This window comes from Lepisosteus oculatus, chromosome 2 (genome assembly GCF_040954835.1).
Source record: "Lepisosteus oculatus isolate fLepOcu1 chromosome 2, fLepOcu1.hap2, whole genome shotgun sequence".
In the NCBI taxonomy this organism is placed as follows: domain Eukaryota; kingdom Metazoa; phylum Chordata; class Actinopteri; order Semionotiformes; family Lepisosteidae; genus Lepisosteus; species Lepisosteus oculatus.
In genome coordinates this window covers 37969829-37992062 of record NC_090697.1, presented here as the reverse complement: position 1 = coordinate 37992062, position 22234 = coordinate 37969829, and the positions used below count along the sequence as shown (strand labels likewise).

The 22234-nt window shown below is 36.7% G+C and overlaps 1 protein-coding gene across 2 annotated transcripts in view; it reads left to right on the top strand.

Moving 5' to 3' along the window:
- Window positions 1–22234, top strand: part of cd2ap (CD2-associated protein) — an 87512-nt gene that overhangs the window by 13993 nt on the left and 51285 nt on the right. The window contains exons 1-5 of one of the 2 annotated variants that reach the window (XM_069178650.1): window positions 1847–1893; window positions 11767–11923; window positions 14635–14735; window positions 15950–16070; window positions 21256–21449. In XM_069178650.1, coding sequence (XP_069034751.1) covers window positions 1879–1893; window positions 11767–11923; window positions 14635–14735; window positions 15950–16070; window positions 21256–21449 — 588 coding nt within the window. In that variant the 5' untranslated portion in view covers window positions 1847–1878. Of the gene's footprint in view, window positions 1–1846; window positions 1894–11766; window positions 11924–14634; window positions 14736–15949; window positions 16071–21255; window positions 21450–22234 lie in introns of those variants that run through there. The other variant, XM_015350762.2, reaches the window with a different exon arrangement.

Below are 22234 nucleotides of genomic sequence, written 5' to 3'. Positions count from 1 at the left end.
CGTTCATGCTGTGAAATATCCCAGAACACACTTTGTGTGCCAGCTTACTGCCCACTTCAGTGAAAAACCTAAACCGATAAACCTGAAGTGCAAGTTTGCACAATGAATGCCTGTCTACTGTGGGAAGTTCGTGGACAAATGGGAGGATTGGAAGCCCGTTTGTTGAATGCTCATTTAATGGATGGTGAGCCCGAGTTCAGTCAAACAAGGTGGACTCGCATTTTAATGTTCCCATTGTCATTTAATGAACTTTATGGCTTGTGGTCTGAACTCATTGCTGTTATCTTTATTGCAAATTAATATTACAAGTACAACTTTGTATCAACAACAGTGTTTATGTTTTTCCAGAGACCAGAATCACTGTTGCACATAGGAAACTAAAAAAAAAAACTAGACAGAAGAGACAGAACTAGATGTCTCTTGAGGGTATACTTATACTTAGGCCACAAAATGTTATTTTTGAAAGGCGGTGTAGACTTTCCATAGACACTGTATTCCACTTCTCAATAATTGTCTTCACTCTACTTAAAGTGATAAATAACTTTTTTCTGATCTCTCTACCACTTCATGCCTCTCTTGTTTGAAAGCCCCTTTGTCTTCATCATTGATTTTGAGTTGAGACTTGAAATTCAGTGCTGAATGATGCATTTACTCTGAGGTTGAGTTTAACCACTTTGATTACTCATTAAATAGCTGTTGCACTAATTTTTGATCTTTGAAACTGTTGGTTTAGTTCACCAGGTGAATAATTTTGTCAAACAGTGTAAAATGGACAAATACCAGTATGGTATTTTTTTCTTTTGCAATGTGAGCTGCCCAGGTTCCATACCCTGTCTGGACTGTTACATGTCATTAAGAAAATTATGATCTTCGTTTGCTTAAGCTGTCCTTGGACTGCTTTCTTTTCTGTGAATATATTGCTTAAGTATACTCTCTCTACACCTAGATGTGTTCTCAATTACTGAAAATGTTAGAAAAAGCTTGGTAAACCTCTTTGTAGAAAATTTGTTTTCGATAGCACTCATGCCTACTGACCGGATGCCTAGACCAACTGTTTGGCAGTTTTATTAAGAGGGAAGGTCTTTGTTACTGTTGTCTCCCTTTTATATCGTCCAGTAATGTCTTGTGCATAAGATATTAACTGCTAGGTTTTGGCTTGTCACACAATTCTACCTGTGCTTAATAAGTGATTTATTTTGGAGGCAACTGCCTTATGCTGTGATGTGAAGAGAGTAACACATTTTTTAAAAAAAGATTGTCCGCTAGGGTTCATTGTTTATCCCCCAACTTGTTACAGTAACAATTTTCCTTTTATTCTCTATAAATTGTATAAATTGAAGGGGTTTTATGCTTTCCCCATCCATCCATTTTCTTACCACTTTATCCAGTACAGGGCTGCGGGGGAACTGGAGCCTATGCTGGCAAGCAACAGGTGCAAGGCAGGATACACCCTGAATGGATGCCATTCCATTGCAGGGCAGACAAACATGCACACGCTTACAGGGCCAATTTTCCCAGAAGACAATTTTGTGTGTTTTTTTCATTGACAATGGACTTGCCAACAGTGGCATTTTGCTAGTATCTTTGGGGTTTATTTCAAACATCTAGGAAGTCAGTAAGTTTTCAACTAATTATTTTTTTGACTAGAAGTGAGCAAATGAGCCTTAATATTTACTTTTTACTTTTAGATCTTTATCTGTTTTTTTTTTCTTTAAGGAAAGGATTTTTATAATGGTGAACTGTTGCGTCGTACTGTAATCTGGAGTAACGTGATTGGTTTATCCTAAGGTGCCTGAAGGCAAATTGGAGATCATTCTGAACTTTGGTCTCTGTGTTTGTGGTTTTTTAACTTATGGCAGGGTGTGTTCTCAGCAAAAAATGTCAGAGGATTTGGTAAGTGGAACTAAATGCTTAGGTTTTTACTCTTTTTACTGGTGTTGGAAATCTACATCTTTTGAGTTTTTGTTGCTTTTGTATGAATCTACTAGATTACATATGAAAGATTTAACTGAGTTGGAATTAATTAACTAACATTTTATTAATCTCCATTAATCTTTTTGTCAGGTTAGTTTAAGGTTTGTTTAGGTTAAACTGACGACTTAATTCAAATAAATCTTTTTTTTCATGCAAGCAATTGGCTTATTTTGATATTTTTTTAAAGATGGTGGCACTTCTTGACTGCGGGCATTGAGATAAAAAGTTTCTGAATTCTGTAAACTGAACTGTACACATTTTAAAATGTGATTGAGTACTTGAATTCCTTCTTGTTTGCAAACAATCAGGTGCTGTGTGAACTATCTGGAGTACAATGTAGCACTTATGTTAGGGAAATGGAGAATCCTTGCATATTTATGCAAAACAGATTTGCAACAGTGTATTGGACTAACATCTGGTATGAGTATGGAATATGGCCTATGGCATAGTTTTATAAGGATAGAGACTAGAAACTTAGAATAATTATATTTACTGCAGTGTAAATGTGTTAAAAAATCTTAGAAGTTTTTAAATAGTGTCATAGGGAAAAAATGTCACTATTTTAAAAAGAATGTATGTTATAGTGGGCTAATATATTTAAATCTCTAAATTGTTTTTATGTAAATAATATGTTACACTTCAATGGATAGTGTTCATTTGAAAGAATGGGGAAATATTGAGTTTCACTACTGTCTTGATTGGAAACAATTGTCAGTGAGCAATCGAATTGTCTTTGAATCTAATTGTTTGCCTTTAGCTGTTAGAAAGATGTTTCTAGTTGCTTGTTAGAGAAACTATGATCCGACTTTCAGTTTGTAAGGAAAAGCCTTAAATTGTATCCATTTATTTAATTCAGTATTTTAGGAAAAGGTAGACTGAGTTGACATATATTACATACTTTAGCAAATGGGGGAAAAAAAATATCGTAACATGTACTGTATGTTCTTAAGGGATTTTAGCTTCAATCCAGTCTGTTATTCCTTTTCTGCTTGAATTTGGGAGACTGTTATGATAGAGCTTTATTCAGTATATTGTAATGCAAAGAAAGACAATTAGAACTAAAATATCTTGAATTGCTGCTGCCTTACAATGTCTGGGTTCAGTGAAGGACTGGGGGGGCACCATCTCTGGGGAGTATTTATGTTCTTACAATGTTAATGTGGGTTCTTGCCATACGCTCTGGTTTCCACTCGCCTTCCAAAGACTGCTGGAAAGTTTAAGGGTTCTCTCTGAATTGTCCTTGTGTTATCCTGTGTGTGCCCTGCGCCAGACTGGCATCCTGTCTTGCTCCCTAGTCATCTGGGATAGGTTGCAGGTTACTGTGACTCTTACCTGAAACAATAGATGACTGTTTTGGAAATTTGAGTATATTACATTGAGACTCAGGACTAAGGTTAGTGGTCACTAAAAGATCCCGGTGCCCTGGGCTATCCCAGTGTCCGGGCCAAATTTCCCTCCTTGGCTTTTACCTTGTCCTGCGATGGACTGGCGCCCTGTCCAGGGTGTACCCTGCCTTGCGCTCGTTGCTTGTCAGGTAGGCTCCAGCTTCCCGTGACACCGTATGGTATAAAGCAGTTTGGTAAATGACATGACATTAACCTTACTATTCCATTTGTAATAATGGAATAATATTTGCCAGTAAATAATTTTTCCCTCAATTTCTCCTTAGTCGGGGGGAAAGTGTCCTATCCAGAACCTATTCAGTAACTACGTCAGGCCAGGGTGGTCTGTTTCCTAATCAGAGTTGATCTAAGAATCTTATCTTTTTAATGTTTTTAAATAAATGTTTTAGAAATGAATATATTTTTATACAATTGTATATCTCTATTTATGTTGTGCCGTAGGTTACTTATAAAATAGCATGAATCCTGTGTATGTAATATAACAAAGTGAATCAATTGGTTTTGCAAAATAACTATTTATTTTAGTAAATATGTAGAAATCTAACTTAGATTAGATATTTATCTGTATATCTGTATATTTACTTAATTTCTGACCTCTTTAATGTCTTTATTTGTTCCATTTGATTGTTTGGTTACTGCTTGAAGTACTATATTTTATGGGTCTCACATATCCACTTTAAAAAGCATTTTTCAGATTTCAGAAGTCCTTATACAAGAGATGGTTGTTTTTGGCAACATTATCTTGCAGTCATTTTTTCCTATATTATGTTTTCCGGCAACAGTCATCTACAGTATGATAAGCTCAGAGTCAATTCCTTATCTAAAGCGGAAAAAGTAAGCATGAAGTGTACATACTGTACTGTAAGAGGATGTGCAAGAGAGAGGAAACTAAATGACACACATATACACCACTTCAGTCATTAGCTTAACATTAGTTGTGTTGTAGTACACAGAATCTGCATCATGACATATGTCATGACCTCACGACATGTCAGTGTGTCATCATGACTGGTAGTCCTGAGAGGGGAAAAAGGTTTTAGCGAGACTTGATTTTAACACATTCTCATTTGATTTTTTATAATTTGTGTCTTTCTGATGTTAGTAGGTACTGTGTAATGAGTGTGTACTGGCTCTTTGGAATTTAAAACATGTATTGTTAGGTAATTAGATATTTTTCTGTATATTTTACTGTAATATTTGTTTTGTATGTTTCTCCATTTCCAGTAGAAAACATTAGTATTATTATTGGTTTGCTTAATAGGTACTCTTATCTGGGGCAACTTGCCAAACAGTACATAACAGAAATATAAAAAGAAATCATTCAAGTAAAATTGAAAAAATCAAATAAACAGCAAGAAGGGCACATGATACAGTGTCTGTGCAGTGCAGAACAGTGAAAACAATGTCCAAAGTGGTAAATGGCATGCAATGGAGGCATTATTGAGTAGTAAGGCATTATTGAGTAGTAAGGGTTACCACTGCCAATGGACTGCCACCTTTGAGTACAGTGCTCATTTGTGCTCATTAGTTTTATTCCCTTGCCTATATATGTTGTTCCTAAAGCTGAAGTATTTCTTTTTAAATCATTTTTAAGTAAATCCATCCAGTTCCTTAATTCCCTAAGCAAAGTCTGTTTTGCATAAAGTGCACAGTATAAGGCCGTTAACAAAAAGCATTTTCAGCAATTCAACAGGAAAGGAGTTGTAATGTGCGGTGTAAATTTCCACTATATATTTAGCACATGATTTGAATTGTTGGGAAAATAAAAGACCGTTAATTTTTAAAAGCATAACCATCTGGACTTGGCATACTTGTACAGAACATCAGTTGCTTTGTGCCAAAATGAACATCCATAATATATGCAGAAAATAAAACATATGAATGACCTAAACACGTTTTTATCATCCAGATGTATTCAGAGATAAAAGTAGAAATGCATGGGCAATCTTTTTAATGGAAGAATAAAATCCCTTATCCATTTGCTCTATTCCTATGTTTTTTTTAGAACACTGGGTATTCATTCTGTTTGTGTTTTTCTGTATCCAGAGCTATGACTGTAGTTAATATTAATAGCAAGATTGTAGTCTAGTTCCACTGCACAGACTTTTAAAAAAGTTATCATAGATCACAGGCGATCCAAAGCCAACCTACCTTTTAGATAAACTTTAAACAAAATCAAATTGTTTGGTAATTTGGAAAGGCTGCTGATTAAATGCAATGGGATGACAATGGTATATGCTTGCTGTATTATGCATTCGTTTCTCAATAAGCACAGCAGCAGTGACTATGATTCAGTTTTACACCTACCTTAGTTTATTTATCTGTTGATAAGTAGTAAACTGTAATGTACTTCTAATGTTTTTTTTCTTTTTTCAAGCAATTTTGTTTTAAAATAAATATTATTTTTGGTGTAGCAATTATTTATTGCTAATTAATGGGGGGAAGACATTGACAGTTTACACTTTTATGATTGATCATAATTAGAATTAAATGTTATTGATTTGGTTCTTGACCCAATTTCAATATCAGATTGAATTGTGTTAGCTTCTATGCAATGCACTGCAGCTTTGTTTGTATTAGACCTGGCACTGTATTAAATTCCAAGCTCCTTTTTGTACATTCTTGTGAGATTCTTGTCAAGTGAAATCAACCTGGCTTTCGTCCTGCTCCAGAAGTTCTGGCTTCTTGCCCTGGCTGCTGTGGCTGATGAGTTGGCAGAGAGAAACACAGGTTACAATATGAAATTACAAAGTGCAGTACTGAATTTTGTTCTTCAGGGACAGGTTCTGTGCGTAATACAGAAATGCAGCAAGGGATAAGTAAACCCAGCAGAAATTCTCTCCAGCAGTATACAGTATCTGTTGGATTATCAGAGTTTTTTTGTAAATGTCAGTTTTGTATTTTGTAGTAAGTGATCTCTTAAAAGGCAGGGAAATGGAATAATTGTTAAGGAAATGAATTGTAATTTATACTTTGACAGGTAGTGTATATTTTAGAGCAATTACAGAGGGTATAGAAAGTCACCACCTCCTTTCAAAATGTTCACCTAAAGCCCAAAAATAAAATCTGACCTTTTCTAGTTTTATTTCCAAATTGTACCTTGCAACATCCAAGCGAAAAAAGAAAGCAAAATTTCTGGAAAAAAAAGTAGAATAACTGGGTTGGATAAGAGAATACCCCCCTGAGTTAATACTTAGTGGGAGGACCTTTTGCTTGAATTACAGCCTTGAGTCTGTTTAGATGCATCTCTACCAACTTTGCACACCTAGAGGGAGGAATATGTCCCCGTTCCTCTTTACAGAATTGTTAAAGCTTAGTCAAACTGCATGGTGACCATTGATGGACTACCCTCTTCAAGTCATTCCAAAGATTTTCGATGGGATTTAGGTCGGGGCTCTGACTAGGCCACTCAAGAATATTCACCTTCGTGTCCCAGCTGAAGAGAAACACCCCCACAACAGGATGCTACCATCACCATGCTTTACTGTAGGCATGGTGTTCTTTGGATGGTAAGATATATTCGGTTTTTGCCAGACGTACCATTTTGCATTCCGGCCAGAAAGTTCAATTTTGGTCTCATCTGACCACAGCACCTTTTGCAACTTGGCCACAGAATCTTTAAGGTGCTTTTTAGCAAAACATAAACGAGACTTGATGTGGCTTTTTTAAGGAGTGGCTTTTTTCTTGCCACCCTCCCATACAGGCCAGATTTGGGGAGCGCTTGTGATATTGTTGTCATATGCACACAATGACCAGTCTTTGTCAAAAAGGCCTGTAGCTCGTTCAAAGTTGCCACCGGCCTCTTGGTAGCCTCTCTGATCAGTCTCCTACTTGCTCAGTCATCCAGTTTGGAGGGACGGCCTGATCTAGGCAAGGTCTGCCATACGCCTTCCAGTTCTTAATAACGGTCTTGACTGCTCCATGGGATACCCATCTCCTGACTTTATACCATCTCCTTTCCACAACTTTATCTTGATGTTTTTTTTAAAGCACTTTTTTGCCCATAGTGGATTCTTTTCTTTGAAATGCACTTCCAAGCAGTGGAATCGTCTAGAAACAGCTGTTTTTATTCTGAACTAATCAAAATAAGCACAATTGATCACAGGTGGGAGCCAATTAGTTTGTTGTGTGTAAGGTGATTTACAAATGCAATTGTAAGGGGGGTGTTCGCTTATCCAAATAAGGTATTTTATTGTTGTAATATTAATTAATTTTCAGACTGTTTTAGAATTTTATTTTCACTTGGCTAATGTGAGTTACTGTGTGTAAGTAAAAATGGAATAAAAATAAAAAAGCCTAATTTCGTTTGTTTTTCTTTTCAGAGTTTAATACAACAAAAGGTACAAATTTTGAAAGGGGGTGGTATACCCACTGTATATGTCTGTTTTTTTATTTCCTGTTGATACCCTGATGCATCTTCCCTCTGGCAAAAACATTTCCATATGGGCGGAGCGGTGGCTAAGGATCTGTGCCTGTGACTGGAAGGTTGCCGGTTCAAATCCCACAGCTGGCAGAGGAGCAGAGCCAGGTCCCTTGGGCCCCTGAGCAAGGCCCTTAACCCTAACTGCTCCAGGGGCGCCGTACAATGGCAGACCCTGCGCTCTGACCCCAAGCTTCTCTCCCTGCCTGTGTGTCTGTGTCTCCATGGAGAAAAGCTGGGGTATGCGAAAAGACGAATTCCTAATGCAAGAAATTGTATAGGGTTAATAAAGAAACATTATTATTATTATTATTATTATTATTATTATTATTATTATATCTGTTTTTGTCTGCATAAGATTTAGACGTCTTTTAGCCACAAGATGGCATTCTTGTGATGTAAAACTATTCTATTGCCTTGCTTGTTTTGTTGCTTTTGTTTTGGAAATACCTTAGGCAGGTTTCGGTGCTCTTTAAATTTAAGAATTCCTAAAATGTCTCTGCTGTTGTTAACTCCAGCATAAAATTTAATAGGATTTTGTTTTTCTTTCTGTGCCAAACCATCTATCGATTTGTTTTCTTATGTACACATTTTGTTAATGCATACATTGTTTTAACAAAGATCATTTGCACAGAAAGAAGAGTAATGTCTGTTGTTAATACCAGTGTTATGTATTGTGCTGTGTTTAGCATAATACATTTAAAAAATATATTTTGAGCACTTACTATTAACTGCTCATCCCCAGAAAGCGAAAGACTGTGCAATGATTTTGTGCAGTATCTAACATTGGTGGCATGAAGTTTGCACTCTTGATAGGCAGTTCAGTTCAGTTTATTGTCATATGCACAAGTGCAGTGAAATGCTTATTTGCATGAATGCTCCAATACAAAGACATTAAGGAAACACCAAAAACATAAACACAGAACAGCGGCAGCAACAAAAACAAGATAAATAACATGCATCTTAGAAAAAAAAACATCAGTGTGGACCAGTGGTAGGGGTATAGTTCAATAATCTGATGGCTTGTGGGAAGAAACTGTTTCTGAATCTGGATGTTCGTGCCTTTATGCTCCTATAATGCTTACCAGAGGGAAGGGGGGAGAAAAATGAGAAACCAAGATCACTGATACCCTTAGCGATACATCCGGCCTTTCTGAGACCGCGAGTAGTTAAAATAGTTCAAGTAGGTGGCTGCGTTACCCAGGTTACGGGTTTATTCCATACTGAAAAGAAAGGAAATACAATGTTTCGGCTATGGAGCCTTCTTCAGGTGTGAGAAAGACAGGGTAGATGGCAAAGATTAAATAGCATAGGAGACCAAAAACTGGAAAAGTGGAGGAGGAGGGAGAGGGGAGAGGCAGAGAGGCCACTCAGGAAGTGCAAAGTGGAGAGAAGATGACACGAGAAGATAGATGACAGAAAAGAGAAAGAAGATGACATGAAAATAAGCCTGTCATTGAGAGAAGAGGAAAGGTGTGAACCTAGTTTCAGGATGGGTTTCGTTTCTGTTGTCTTTCTGCTGTGGGAGTTGAGAAACCCTTTGAGAACAGTGACAGAGAGATCAAAGTAAAAATGTCTGAAACAGAGGGAAGCTGTACTCCAGTGATGGGCTGGGCACTCCATTGTGTTAATGTGCCTCATGACCAGCCTTTCAAAGCATTTCATTATGGTGGATGTGAGTGCGACCAATCTGTAATCATTAAATCAGGTCGCAGTATTTTTCTTTGGCTATGGAATAATGGTAGTTTTCTTAAAAAAAAAACCTGGGAACGAAAAGTTGTAAAAGTGAAAGAATAAAAATATCCGTAAAAAACCCGGCCAACTGGTCTGCACAGGAGTTAAGGACCCGTCCAGCAACGCCGTATGGGCCAGTCACCTTCTGTGTGTTCACCCGTCTGAAACTTCCCGTGATAGACATGGCTGTATCATCAGCAGCTGGGAGCACTGGATTCCCTTCTCACACCACGGCTAAAAGGCATTCAGCTCATCCAGGAGAGAGAAATCACGTGGGATGTAACACTGCTTATTTTAGCTTTATGGTTTGTTATTGTCTGAATACCCCCACCACATTTGGCACACATCAGCAGAGGCAGCTTGTATTTCTATCTTGTTAGGGTATTGCCTTTTAGTGTCCCTGATAGCTCTCCGCAGGTCATACCTCGCTTTCTTATAAAAGTCCAGATTGCCAGATTTAAATGCCTTAGATCGTGCCCAGGTTGGGGGAAAAAGCAAACTGTTTTTGTGAGGAAACAGTCATCCCCCAGGGTGTAATATACACCATAGGCATAATGATAGATGAAAATTCTCTAGGTAGGTAGAAAGGGTGACATTTTACTGTAAGATATTACAGGTATATCTTAAAGTAAACAGTGCATAAAGGGTCCTTTTTCTTTTGCAGTTTTGTAGCAGGGATAATTCAACAGACTATATCTGCAGTTCACCTATGTCCCATAACCTCAGTCAGTTGGTGGTCTAGTGTATGTAGCACTCGGAACCACATGCATGTATTGCAATCTCTCAATAATTATTAATTAATTATAAATAAACATATAATTATCTTTCAAAATCTTGATGGTTTATTTTTCTAAAACCATGCATACATAAGGGTGGCATAGTGACACACTGGTGAGCATCAGTGTGTATGAGAGTGTTATCTTCTTGGATATCCTGAGGAAATGTTTGCATCATTGGTTGTACTTGGTCACCTAAAATGTTTTTGTAATCCTTGGCCATAATTCTACCAAACATAAACCCATCCGGACTTATAAAAAAGAGTAAAAGACAACTCATCGAGCCATATTACTTTCTCCTGCTGCTTAAACGTCCCTATCAAAAATATCAGCTTTTTGAAGCTTACCACATAGTTTTTGTTGAGACTGTCAGGATGTGTAGATTCAGTTCTGTGGTAATTTTTGAGTCTGTTGGTTTGTGGTTTTTAACAACTATCCTATTAAGTGACGGTCTGACCTTGTTAGTGAGCTTTGACTTGCGACCACTGTTCCTCTTTCCTGATGCTGTTTTCCCTCGTTTGGTATATGTTGTCATGATTTATGAAACTGTTCCAAATTACACAGTAAATAATTTTGCTGTTTCTTTTACAGACTCACCTGCAATTCAGGCACCAACTACTTGACCTCTTTCATACCTTAGATTTGTTGCATTAGAAACTTAAAACTAACACTTTAGTGTGCAAGAGATTTTATAAAGGAAACATATGGATGATTAGTATTGAAATATATGTGTAGAATCCTTTTTAATTGTGATGTACTTCAAAATACTTGTCCCTTTTCATTAGGCGTTTACACTATTTTGTCCACCGCCTGTAGTTCCTAACAGAAAATAGATGATTTAAGGATAGACATTCCAGTAGATGAGTGTGTTTGAAATTAAAATATAACAGAATTCAAACACATGATAAAATTTGCTGTCTTTTCTGAGAGCTTCTGAAAATGTGATGAAAGAAAAAAATAAAATGACTTTCCAAAAAACTTAACACCCTGTATATATATTAGATTACAAGTGTAGATTTTTATTTTGTTTTAATTTTTTTAGCTGATTTACATATTTTCTGTTGAGGGTATGGCTGTCTGTCACTGTGAAATTGATCCCATGTTGACTTCAGTAACAAAAGTGGAAAACAAAATACTGTGCATTGAAAACGCTGAAGTATAACAAGCTGATCCCTTTAAATCTTAAAACAGCTTTCAAAGCTTCAAAGTTTTATAGTAAAGAAAGCTTTAAAGTAGTGGCACCTGCCATTTTACAGATATAGTCTTGTAAGAATAGAAAAGTTATCTTTGGTTGATATAAAAAAAGATTTCTCTTTTATCTTGAGCCTGGTTTAGATGGAGTATGTGGCACATATTCAATTTGTGAAAGAAAGTGTGCATCTGTATAATATTGTATATTAGCATTTAGATATTTCTTGAACAGATTCAAAACTGTTTTTGTTCCTTTGTTTTCTTAAAGGAGATAAAGAAAGAGACAGAATCTAAAGATGAATTGAGGCCAGTTAGGAGAGAGAGATCGTCAGGCAATGTGGCCAGTCTTGTACAGAGGATGAGCACTTACGGTTTTCCAGCGGGCGGATTCCAACCACAGTCAAACCCCAGGAGTTTCAGAAGGAGTAAGTAACTACAGCTGAACTACAGAACTAAATCTGTTCTTTAAGGGTGACATTTTTATTTCTTAGGTAATGTTGATAAGCTACAGATAAAAAGATACATTTTCATTTTAAGCTATGAAAAATTGATACTTCTGTCATAGTCCGATTACCAGTAATCCTTGATTACGATACAATTTATCAATGCCATTGATTGAGACTCTGATGTAGTTGTGTATGTAGTTAAACTTGCAGATTATACAAAAGCATGAGGAAGCAAACAGGAGCACCAGGAAGGGAGATGAAAATAAACTGTGATAAACTCATCAAACGTCATCGATTAAATTAAGTGCTAATACTGAGAGCTACGATATCAAAGATGAGTTTTAACATGGATAAGTAGCAATTGTTGCTGGGGCTATAAGTCAGTGGTTCAACCATTTATTCATCATTTCTACATAGAAAAAAAATATTTGAAAGCAGCTTCTTTTTTATAGACAAGTCAGGAAAGTGTCTGAACAGAGGTCTAGCCTGTCTGATCAATAAATTGAAAGCTACAAGGAAAAGTAGATTTCTAAACCTTGCAGTTGACTTGCAGTAGCAAAAACAGGAACAGCAAAGCAGAAAATTACATTGCAGCAAGTTGTGCATCTCTTTATAGATTTGCTTCCCTTTTCCCCTTTGAAAGTAAGACTTCTACTTCCTTAAGACATTAACATTGGTTTTTGCATCATTGACACTTCTAAACATTTTCAAGTTTTCCTGTCAAAAGGTTATAATCGCTCCTCCCAATATTTTACTTTGGGAGTTAAATTATGCTCCATTGCCTTAAAAATGACGAAAGTCTGTGTTTTTTGGACAAATGTATAAACTGTTTAGATCTTTATGTAACTGTCGTCAATACTTTCTTTAGTAAAAAGTTTAGATCTTTCTACTGTGTCTGATTTTAACAGATAGAGTATATGTCATGTAAAAGTGTTTCCTGGTGTTGCTTCATTTCAAAAAGGTTAGTTCTGACACAAAGGACAAAATAAAGTTCAGAAAATAATGCAGATATTGCACAATAGTAATAGAGCAAAAAAATTCTGTTTAAAAAGGAGGCGCACGTTAAAAGATAAAAAACCACAATTAATTTTTATTTGGAGAGTTAAACTAAAGACAAGGAAGTGCTAACTGAGAAATCTTACTAACACTGAAATAATGACCACAAAAGATATGGAAATAGATTGAATTTTCATAATTGTGGAAATAGTTTGATTTACATTTTACATATACTAGTAATTCTTTGTTGTGCTGTATATTTACTTTTTTATTCTGTATGTTCATAGGCTGCTAATGTATTTAACTACAACACAACTTATGGAAAACATTTTTTGTGTTAGTTTGTTAAAGTAAAATTTTTCAAAATTTGTTTAACAAACCCTTCTAAAGTGTAGTTTAAGCTTGAATTCAATGGCTTTTTTATCCTAAAATATTTCATTTTTTATTTTTTGGTTTTGATATAACAAAAATTAAAAGAATGCAAATGGTTGTTGAAATAAATATTTTTTAATGTACTGAAATTTGATTATACAAAATTTATATTTATAGTCCTGATTATGTATATAAGAAGAAGACATTCTTATAAATGTATGTGTATGTTCTTAAGGTGATCAGTCATTTCCTTCTTCCTGAATAATGTTATGTTTTCTGTAATTTATCGAAATTATTATTCTTAACTGAAACCAAAAAACATTAATTTAACTTCAATAACTTTACATTAATAAAACCTTACTTCAGTTTGTACAGGCTTTGTAAAGTTTAAAACTTAAACCACGGTGCCTGCAGTTTAGTTCTGAGTATGAGTCAAGTTTAACAACATTTTTTGTTCTGTGTGCTAGACTTTCTCAGTGTTCATGTACTGTACAGCTGTGTTTGATTAAAGAGGTGTGTCTTTACTGTGGACTGACTTGCTGAAATGTCAACTGAGGCCAGTGGCTTATGGACTGAGAATTAATAGTTTGTCAGCTTAAGAATTGCTTTGGGTGTGTATTTCCTGAAAGGTATGTTTTCCAAATAGTTCTAAACAATACCAATAGGTGTAACAGACTTTGACATCACTGTTGTATATTGGAATTAGTTCTGCAAGGACTGGGTGATCTAGTATTCAGCAGCCATATCACTCTGCAACTCACAACTAGGAACCCACTGAAGCTAAACAGCCTGGTCAGTACCTGGATGGGAGACCTCCTGGGAAAACCTAAGGTTACTGCTGGAAGAGGTGTTAGTGGGGCCAGCAGGGGGCGCTCACCCTGCGGTCCATGTGAGTCCTAATGCCCCAGTATAGTGACAGGGACACTTAAATGTAAAGTCCTTCGGATGAGACGTAAAACCGAGGTCCTGATTGTTTGTGGTCATTAAAAATCCTAGAGCTTTTATAAAAAAAGAATAAGTGTGTAACCCCGGCATCCTCGCCAAATTTCCCATTGGCCCTTACCAACCATGAATTCCTAATAATCCCCATCTATGAATTGGCTCCATTACTCTGCTCTCCTCCTCACTGATAGCTGATGTGTGGGGAGCGTTCTGGTGCACTATGGCTGCCGTTATATCATCCAGGTGGATGCTGCACATTGGTGGTGGTGGAGGGGAGTCCCCATTACCTGTAAAGCCCTTTGAGTGGAGTGTCCAGAAAAGCGCTATATAAGTGTAAGCAATTATTATTAGTAGTATTCACTCATTTTTTTTATTTACAGAATCAAAGAAGCGACAATGCAGAGCTCTTTTTGAGTACTTTCCTCAGAATGAAGATGAGCTAGAACTGAAAATGGGAGATGTCATTGATATAAATGAAGAGGTATCTTTTTTTATGAGTTAGTCTCAAGTGGGCTTGTGACACATCTGTTTGTTGTAGTGCACTAGTTTATTCAGTGCTCTTGTGAAGTTGTTTTAAAGTGTACCGGGTTTTTTACATTAGAATTATTCACGGATGCATTTTATTTTTCTAGAATACAAAAATGAATGTCTTTAATGTGAAGGTAGTTTAGTCACAGGATGAAGTGCTATACCTTAAGATATACTACTGAAAGAACAACTGTTATCTTGTAAGTATAATGATAAAGGTGACTGGGTAGAAGTACAGGCTAGTGTCCCAAGTTCTGTGTTGTAACTGAGGAAGAAGACCAAAATAAATATACTAAGATGGAATATTTTGCGATTTTGCCACTATTAGTGTTAACATAACTATTAATCAGTAGTATGTTTTGTTACACAATGTAATATAAGATTTATTTTAGAGTGTATTAATCAGTTTCTCATATACAGCTCTTCATAGTAAATGAAGCACATACCATGAAACTAATATATTTCAAACTTCCAGGTTTAGTTTTTGTTTTTACACAAACATAAACCATTCTGTAAATTGTCCAGTATTTAATTTTGAGGATTGTAACCCTGTTGGTAATAAAAATGGAGAAGTTTGATTCTGAAATATTATGATAATTGTACACTGGCCTTTTTTTAAAGTACTTTTTTAAAACTTTTTTTAAAAATGAAACGCAAGGGCAATTGTCAACAGAACAGTAAGCTCAGCATTACTTAATTTTAAATGAAGACTGTTTTACCGAGCTCTGTTCTTGAGAAAAAAGAAAAATAGCACAACTGTTGCTTTGGTTACAATTTTGAGACCATCAGTAAAGGTCTGACTGATCATGTTCAAAGCAGAAGTTACTTGTGATTATATCTGCTTATTGTAAAAATATTTCAAATGTTTTGCCTTCAAAGTCATCCTCACTATGGTATTCCACTTAGCAGACCTTTTAAGTTCAAAACAGTAATTTATGAGCTTTTTGCAAGCAGTACCAGAGAAATGTCATGTTGTTACCACAAACTCTGTGGTATATGTGTATGTGGTATATATTTTTAGTTAAGCTATAGAAAGTAATACAATATATTTCTAAAGATTTTATTCCAATCTACTGAATGAGTTACCAATCGTATTTTAGAAACAGGAGAGTGGTAATATTGCCTTGAGTGTGGATTTTATATGGTTCTATAAAAACTTTTTTTCAGGTTGAAGAGGGCTGGTGGAGTGGAACAATGAATGGAAAATCAGGATTGTTTCCATCTAATTTTGTGAAAGAAATAGAACCAACCGAAGATAATGAGATGAATGATGTTTCAGATGAGTCAGGTACGCATGTATTTTTTCTTAAATTAACAAATGTATAGTCTTTAATATGATGTTATTATTATTATTATTATTATTATTATTATGGCCCTGGGTTCAGTTCTAGACCTGGGGTGCTGTCTGTGTGGAGTTTATGTGCTCTTCTCACATTTGTGTTGTTTTTTTCCCCACAGTCCATTGACATACTGATAGGTTGATTGGGTTCTGGGAAAACTGTCCCTGGTGTGAGTGATTGCATGCTTGTATTTGTGTATGCCCTACGATAGACTGGCGTCTCGTCCAAGGTGTATCCTGCCTTGCACATGTTGCTTGCTCCCCTGTGACTCTGTATTGGATAGAGTGGTTAGAAAATGGACTGATATTACAGTTGGTCATGTATTGCTGTGATGCTTTGGAAAGTAAAAGTGTTTAATCAAGATAGCATTTTTTGTTCCCAGCTAATTTGGTGATGTACAGGGGCACTCACACAATATGAAGCATGTGCATTGAAAATAAACTGAATGACACTGAAATAAAACTTACCAATTATGGCAAATCAGCACAAAAGAAGGATATGATGTGTGGATTTATAAATTAAAAAAAATAAATAAATGGAAGGTTTATAATCATGAAGAACATGTACAGTGCTTTGCTGACGTATTAACCCCCTTAATATAATATGCCATTTTATTTAATTACAGTAATGTTAACATTTCTGTCAGTTTCTAGTTATGTAAATATAATATTTAAAGTGAATATTTTTTAAATCAAACTTGAGTGTTGAAACTTTGAGTGAAAAAAATGTCCTGCAAATTTGCAAAGAAATATCAAATACTTTTGTTGTGTGACATCTTGTTCTAATGGGATCTTTTATTATGCTTTATTTTATGTATGCATGGATCAGGTATGACCCTGAATGTATAACACACCCAGCACGGCAAATTAATAAAACCTTTTTACCACTTTTCCTTTAGTGAGAATGAGAGTGGTGATCACAGATACCCCCTCATCGGAGTAACCAGGACAAAAGGCATATAAGCACTGTTTCTCCGAGTTCTTGGCTTGCAAACTTTCAGGCTCAGAGTCTTCTACTCATATGCCCATTTTCCTCTAGGAGCCTTTACCACTCCTAAACACCACATATGGAGCCTCCTGCTCCCTCTCTTATTCGGATCCTACCTCTCCCTGCTGTAAGTCTCACTCAGCAGTGGCTACCGGTTCTCTCACTCTCAACCAGTCAGCACTCGGACTTCTAGGTCGGTTTCCAAGGCTGATGTCTACACTCTGTGTCAACAGGCTGAGTCTCACACTCACAACACACTCAGTCTCCAGCACTTCAGTTCTATGCCCTAGATTTACAACACTCAAATAAAAACTCAACCTCGTACCCTAGGCCATACACTGGCAGCTGATAATGCACCTCTATCGTGCCCTGCCACCACTGCCTCTACACACAACTAGCATTACTCATAGCTTCTGATGCATTTTCTCCCGGTCTTCGCTGTCTCGTTCAGTTTTTACTAGTGCAACTTGCCACTTCGTGTTTTGCATTTATATAGTGAGGGTCCTACTCTGATACCCCTTTTCTCTGGACCACTCACTGCCAGAGGCTAGTATCCAGGCGAATGCTTTTCCACCGGTGTCCAGATCTCACCGTCTTCATTGCATGCATACAGTCAGAGGTCAGTAGCCAGATAAGCCCTTTTCATTACACAGTACTTCGTATTTCTAGGGGCTCTCTACTACACACCTACTCTCTGGTTCTCACATTACTCACATAAATGACAAAATCTCACATAACTCACACAGCGGTCTTCACAGACAGCCTTGTTCTCTTACTTTGAAATGGGATGTCTCTTTAAATATGAGATGTTATTTTGCTGTTCTTTTACGGCCTCCTTCAGGAGTTCGTTCAAATAAGATCATGACCATTTCTTCAACCCATGTCTTCTGAGATTCCTGCTGTTACTCTTCCTTCCCAGGGCACCTGCAACTTTACAAATACTAAGAGTGATGAAACTTGCCTTACACAAAATGCAGCTGCTTACCTGCTGTTGTTAATGCATTTGCTGTACTCACACATATGAAGTAGCTCTCTTAAAGCACCGTGCCTGTGCAGACCCTGGCAGCATTACACACCCTCTGCTGATAATACACAGACTCATATCAAATACACAAGGGATAACGTTTTGCTCCTATTTCACTCTGAGCCTATCTCAGAATGAATATTTTGCTGTTTTTCCTCACAAGAATTATGAAGCTGCCGATTCTAAGCATATTCTAAACTGCTTTTTTTAATTTTCTAAATCTCCTCAACTGGGGTTGATCAGTATTGTATTTTATTTCTTGAGAGTCTTACCATTCTGCATTACTTGCCTGAAATTCTGTTACATTTGATTTCATAAGTTTTCCCTTCCCTGAGTCAGTATATGGTGGAATCGCCTTCAGCAGCATTTAGAGCTGCAACTCTTTTTTGGATAAGTCTTCGTCAACTTTGCACACCAGTGCATTTCTCCCATTTCACTTTGGAGTCTGCTGAAGCTCTTTCATGTTGGTTGGGTATCATTGGTGGGCAACAGTGTTTACATCATACCACAGATTTTCTGTCGCATTCAAGTCAGTACTTATAATGTGCTATTTAAGAGCATTTACTTCTTTTTGGTAAGGCACTCCACTGTAAGTTTGGCCTTTTGCTTTGGGTCATTGTCCTGATGAAAATGGTATCTTCAAACATTTTAGACCTTTAGCATACCAGCCCATACTGATGAGACGTAACCCAGTAACAAGCAGCAATGACAGCAGTGATGGCATTGATTGATGTGCCAGGCATAAATCTTTGAACCAGAAAATTGCAATTTTGTCTGGTCTGATCGGAAGACCTATTGGCACATCTGCAGTATCACTTAATTGTGTTACAGAGTATTTGAAGTGTTAAATTCCTGTAAATGATTATAATGTAAATTATAATCCTTATGTAGCACGTTTCTAGACACTACACTCAAGGCTCAAGTAAAGGACAAGGGGAAATTTGGCCAGGACAATGCGGTAAAACCACTGCTCTTTTTGAGAAATGCCCTGGGATTTTTAGTGACAATGGAGATTCAGGATCTCGGTTCTACGTCTCAGCCAAAGGATGGTGCCCTTTTTGCAGCATAGTGTCCCCAACACTATACTGGGGCTTTAGGACGCACGCAGACTGCAGACTGTGTGAAGTTTTTCTTCTTGCTACTCTTGCTATGACTTGCCTGGCTGCTCAGTTTGAAGATCTAATCTTTGCAGTGTTTGGGTGGTACAGTACAGCTTCCACTCATTGATTAAAACCGCACTCAAATGGAAGACATTCCATTGATTTTTTTTTATACCCTTCTCCTGATCTGTGCTATTCTAAAATTTTAGCACTGAGTTGTTTAGAAAACGTCTTGGTCTTCATAGTTGAATGTTTGCTTAAAATTCAAACCGAGGAACCTTAAAGAGACAGGTGTATTAATTCTGAAAGTATGTGAACCAATAGTATTGCATACAGACAGTTTAGGTTTCCTGTTCCTATTGAATGTTAGTGTTTTATACATATACTATAGTTTTTAATTTTTCTTTGGTGTTTTTTCAGATATTTAATGTCTTTCATCCATAAGTGTCCAGTTTCAATATTCAAGTTTTGATTAATATTAATCTTTGTTATGAAGTATATATTTGGATTTCAAAATATGGAACATCAAGCGACCCTAAACATTTGCAAGTGTGATTTTACTTTGAAATGACACATTCATTTTTTTTAAACGAATTCTTCAGTTTTTATAGAAATATTCTGGAGAGCAATGAGGTTTATCTTCCGGTTCTACTTACTTGATAAAGTTCTATTTTTTTTCTTATTTGATAGTTTTGATATATGGTGCCTGATCAATAGCTTTGGAAATGTGTAATAAATTAGTCATAATTCACATCTACCTAGAGCTCCCTAATTAGAACCTTTTTAAGGCTGAAAAACACAAATTAAAAACTTTCAATGAAGTGGGACTGGTAAAGAGTTACTTGTCATGTCTTTAAGGGCTTAATATGCTATAGAGAATATAGAGTCTACCAGCTATTCTGCCAGTGTCTGAAATTCTGATGGAGGGATGTGAAGCCATTCTTTCATGAGAAAGTCATCTTGCACCTCGTTAATGGAGGTAGAAAATGTTGTCTCAGGATGTCATTCTAGAATCTCCCATAAGAACTCGACTGGGTTACATCTAGTGATCGAAAAGGCCATGACATAAGGATAACATCAGTGTCATGCTGGATGCAGGAGTCACCCTGGAAGACACCCCTCCTGGCAGGAAAGAGGTAGTACAGCATGGGGTGAAGACAGTCAGCTTCTTCCATTAAGTCATGATTAGCATTGACCTTGCTATCTAATGAGTGAAACCCAAATTGTGCTGGGAAAATGCACTCCACAGCATTACAGCAACACCAGAGCCCTTTACAGGCTGTAGAGAACAGTGTTGTATGTGTACTTGTCTGTTTATGAGGAACATGGTGAAGAATGATTCACCTGACCATTTCTCCACTGCTTGGTAATTTGTGCTTTTTGTACCAGTAGACTTGCAAGTGTGCATTGCAATGTGTGATGTGCAGTTTGTGTGCAGCAGCTTGACTATGGTATGCTAATCTGTGGTGTTCTCAGCTCATTATTTTTAATGAATGCTGGCACCCAAAGTAGAACTTTTCAGTCAGTTGATAAACAGTTGCTTGCTGTTTTCGTTTGCAGTTTAAGATGTCTTGCATTACAAAGGGGTCTCCTCCTGGCACCATGCTAGCCATTATTGCCAGGAACCAAGCCTGCCCAATATCTGACCCTGACCTTACTAGAGTGTTATTTAATTAGCCTGTGAGACAGGACAGTGTGGAAGCTTTTGCTTCCAATATACCTGGTATCCCTCATTTATGCAAATGTTTCATTTTTTTAGTCCAGCTCCTGTTGTCCTGTGGATTTTTCCCTGGAAGACATTACAAGACGCGTCATGACAAATGTAATAATTGTAGTTATGAAGTAAACTCTTCCCTTTTGCCTTAAGCAGGAATGCTGTGATCATGGCTCTGCTTAAAGACTTCTCACATTATTTTTTTTAACTTCCTCTGAAGCCTCTCTCGTCAGATGTGGTATGTGGTTAGACATGTAATGCTGTAAGTTTGACTTTTTAATCAGTGTTGTCTTACTGTGTCTCTGCAGAGAACACCAGTAAAGACAGCCTCGTAGCTGGCACCCCAGTCTCTCCACTTGCCTCTCCGGTGTCTGATAATGGAGTTGTAGCGCAGCCCAAAAAAGTCAGAGGAGTAGGTTTTGGAGATATATTCAAAGAGGGGTCGGTGAAACTAAAAGTCCGATTGCCCAGCTCTGAGTCTGAAGAAAAGAAGTCAGAAAAGGTAAGTGAATAAAAAGTGCATTGAGTTAAGCTGAAAAAGTCTGACAAATGAGAACTTTGTGAGTAGACTGCTTAATTTAACTTTCATTCGACCAGTTTTTGTTTATTCTACAGTTATAAAATTAACAGTGTTGTGGGCTGATAATGTTTTTTCTATAGAGATTTTTTAATGTGATTTAAGCAGAAATACAGTTTTGTATTTCTTATATACTGTATTTTAATGGTTACTACAGATGTAAGGCACACTGATAATTTACTCTATATATGTTCTGTGGAGTATCACATTTGCACCATTTTGCTACTTAATGAATTAATTAGTACATAAATTAAGAGCAACCAGTGAACATAATGTGTACTTTTTGTCACTTTTAAAAGCTCTGTTCACATTTGAGTGGAAACTGAATAGAGTAGAATTAAGTTTACCAGAGCTGATTTCGTCAAAATAGCAATGCAATTATCTAATTCACTGCACCTAGTTATACAGATGTCCCATATATAATTAAAATAAAACAGTGCAAGCCCTGGAGCCTCACAAGACAGGATCCAAACCTTGCTTAAGTAGCTGTCTTATGTTACTAATTATGCTTAAATATTTTGGTTTTCTGCTCAGAGAATCTGTTGCGCTGCAAATACAGGCTGAGTCATATATTCATTCTAAAACATAATGATGCATAATAATGATAGGTTTAGTACATTTAAAGAACACCATTTCATTATGTGTTAAGGCAGTGCGGGGAGACAAACTTTAACTGTCCTGTTTTGCCCTGTCTTAGTCAATTCCATTTT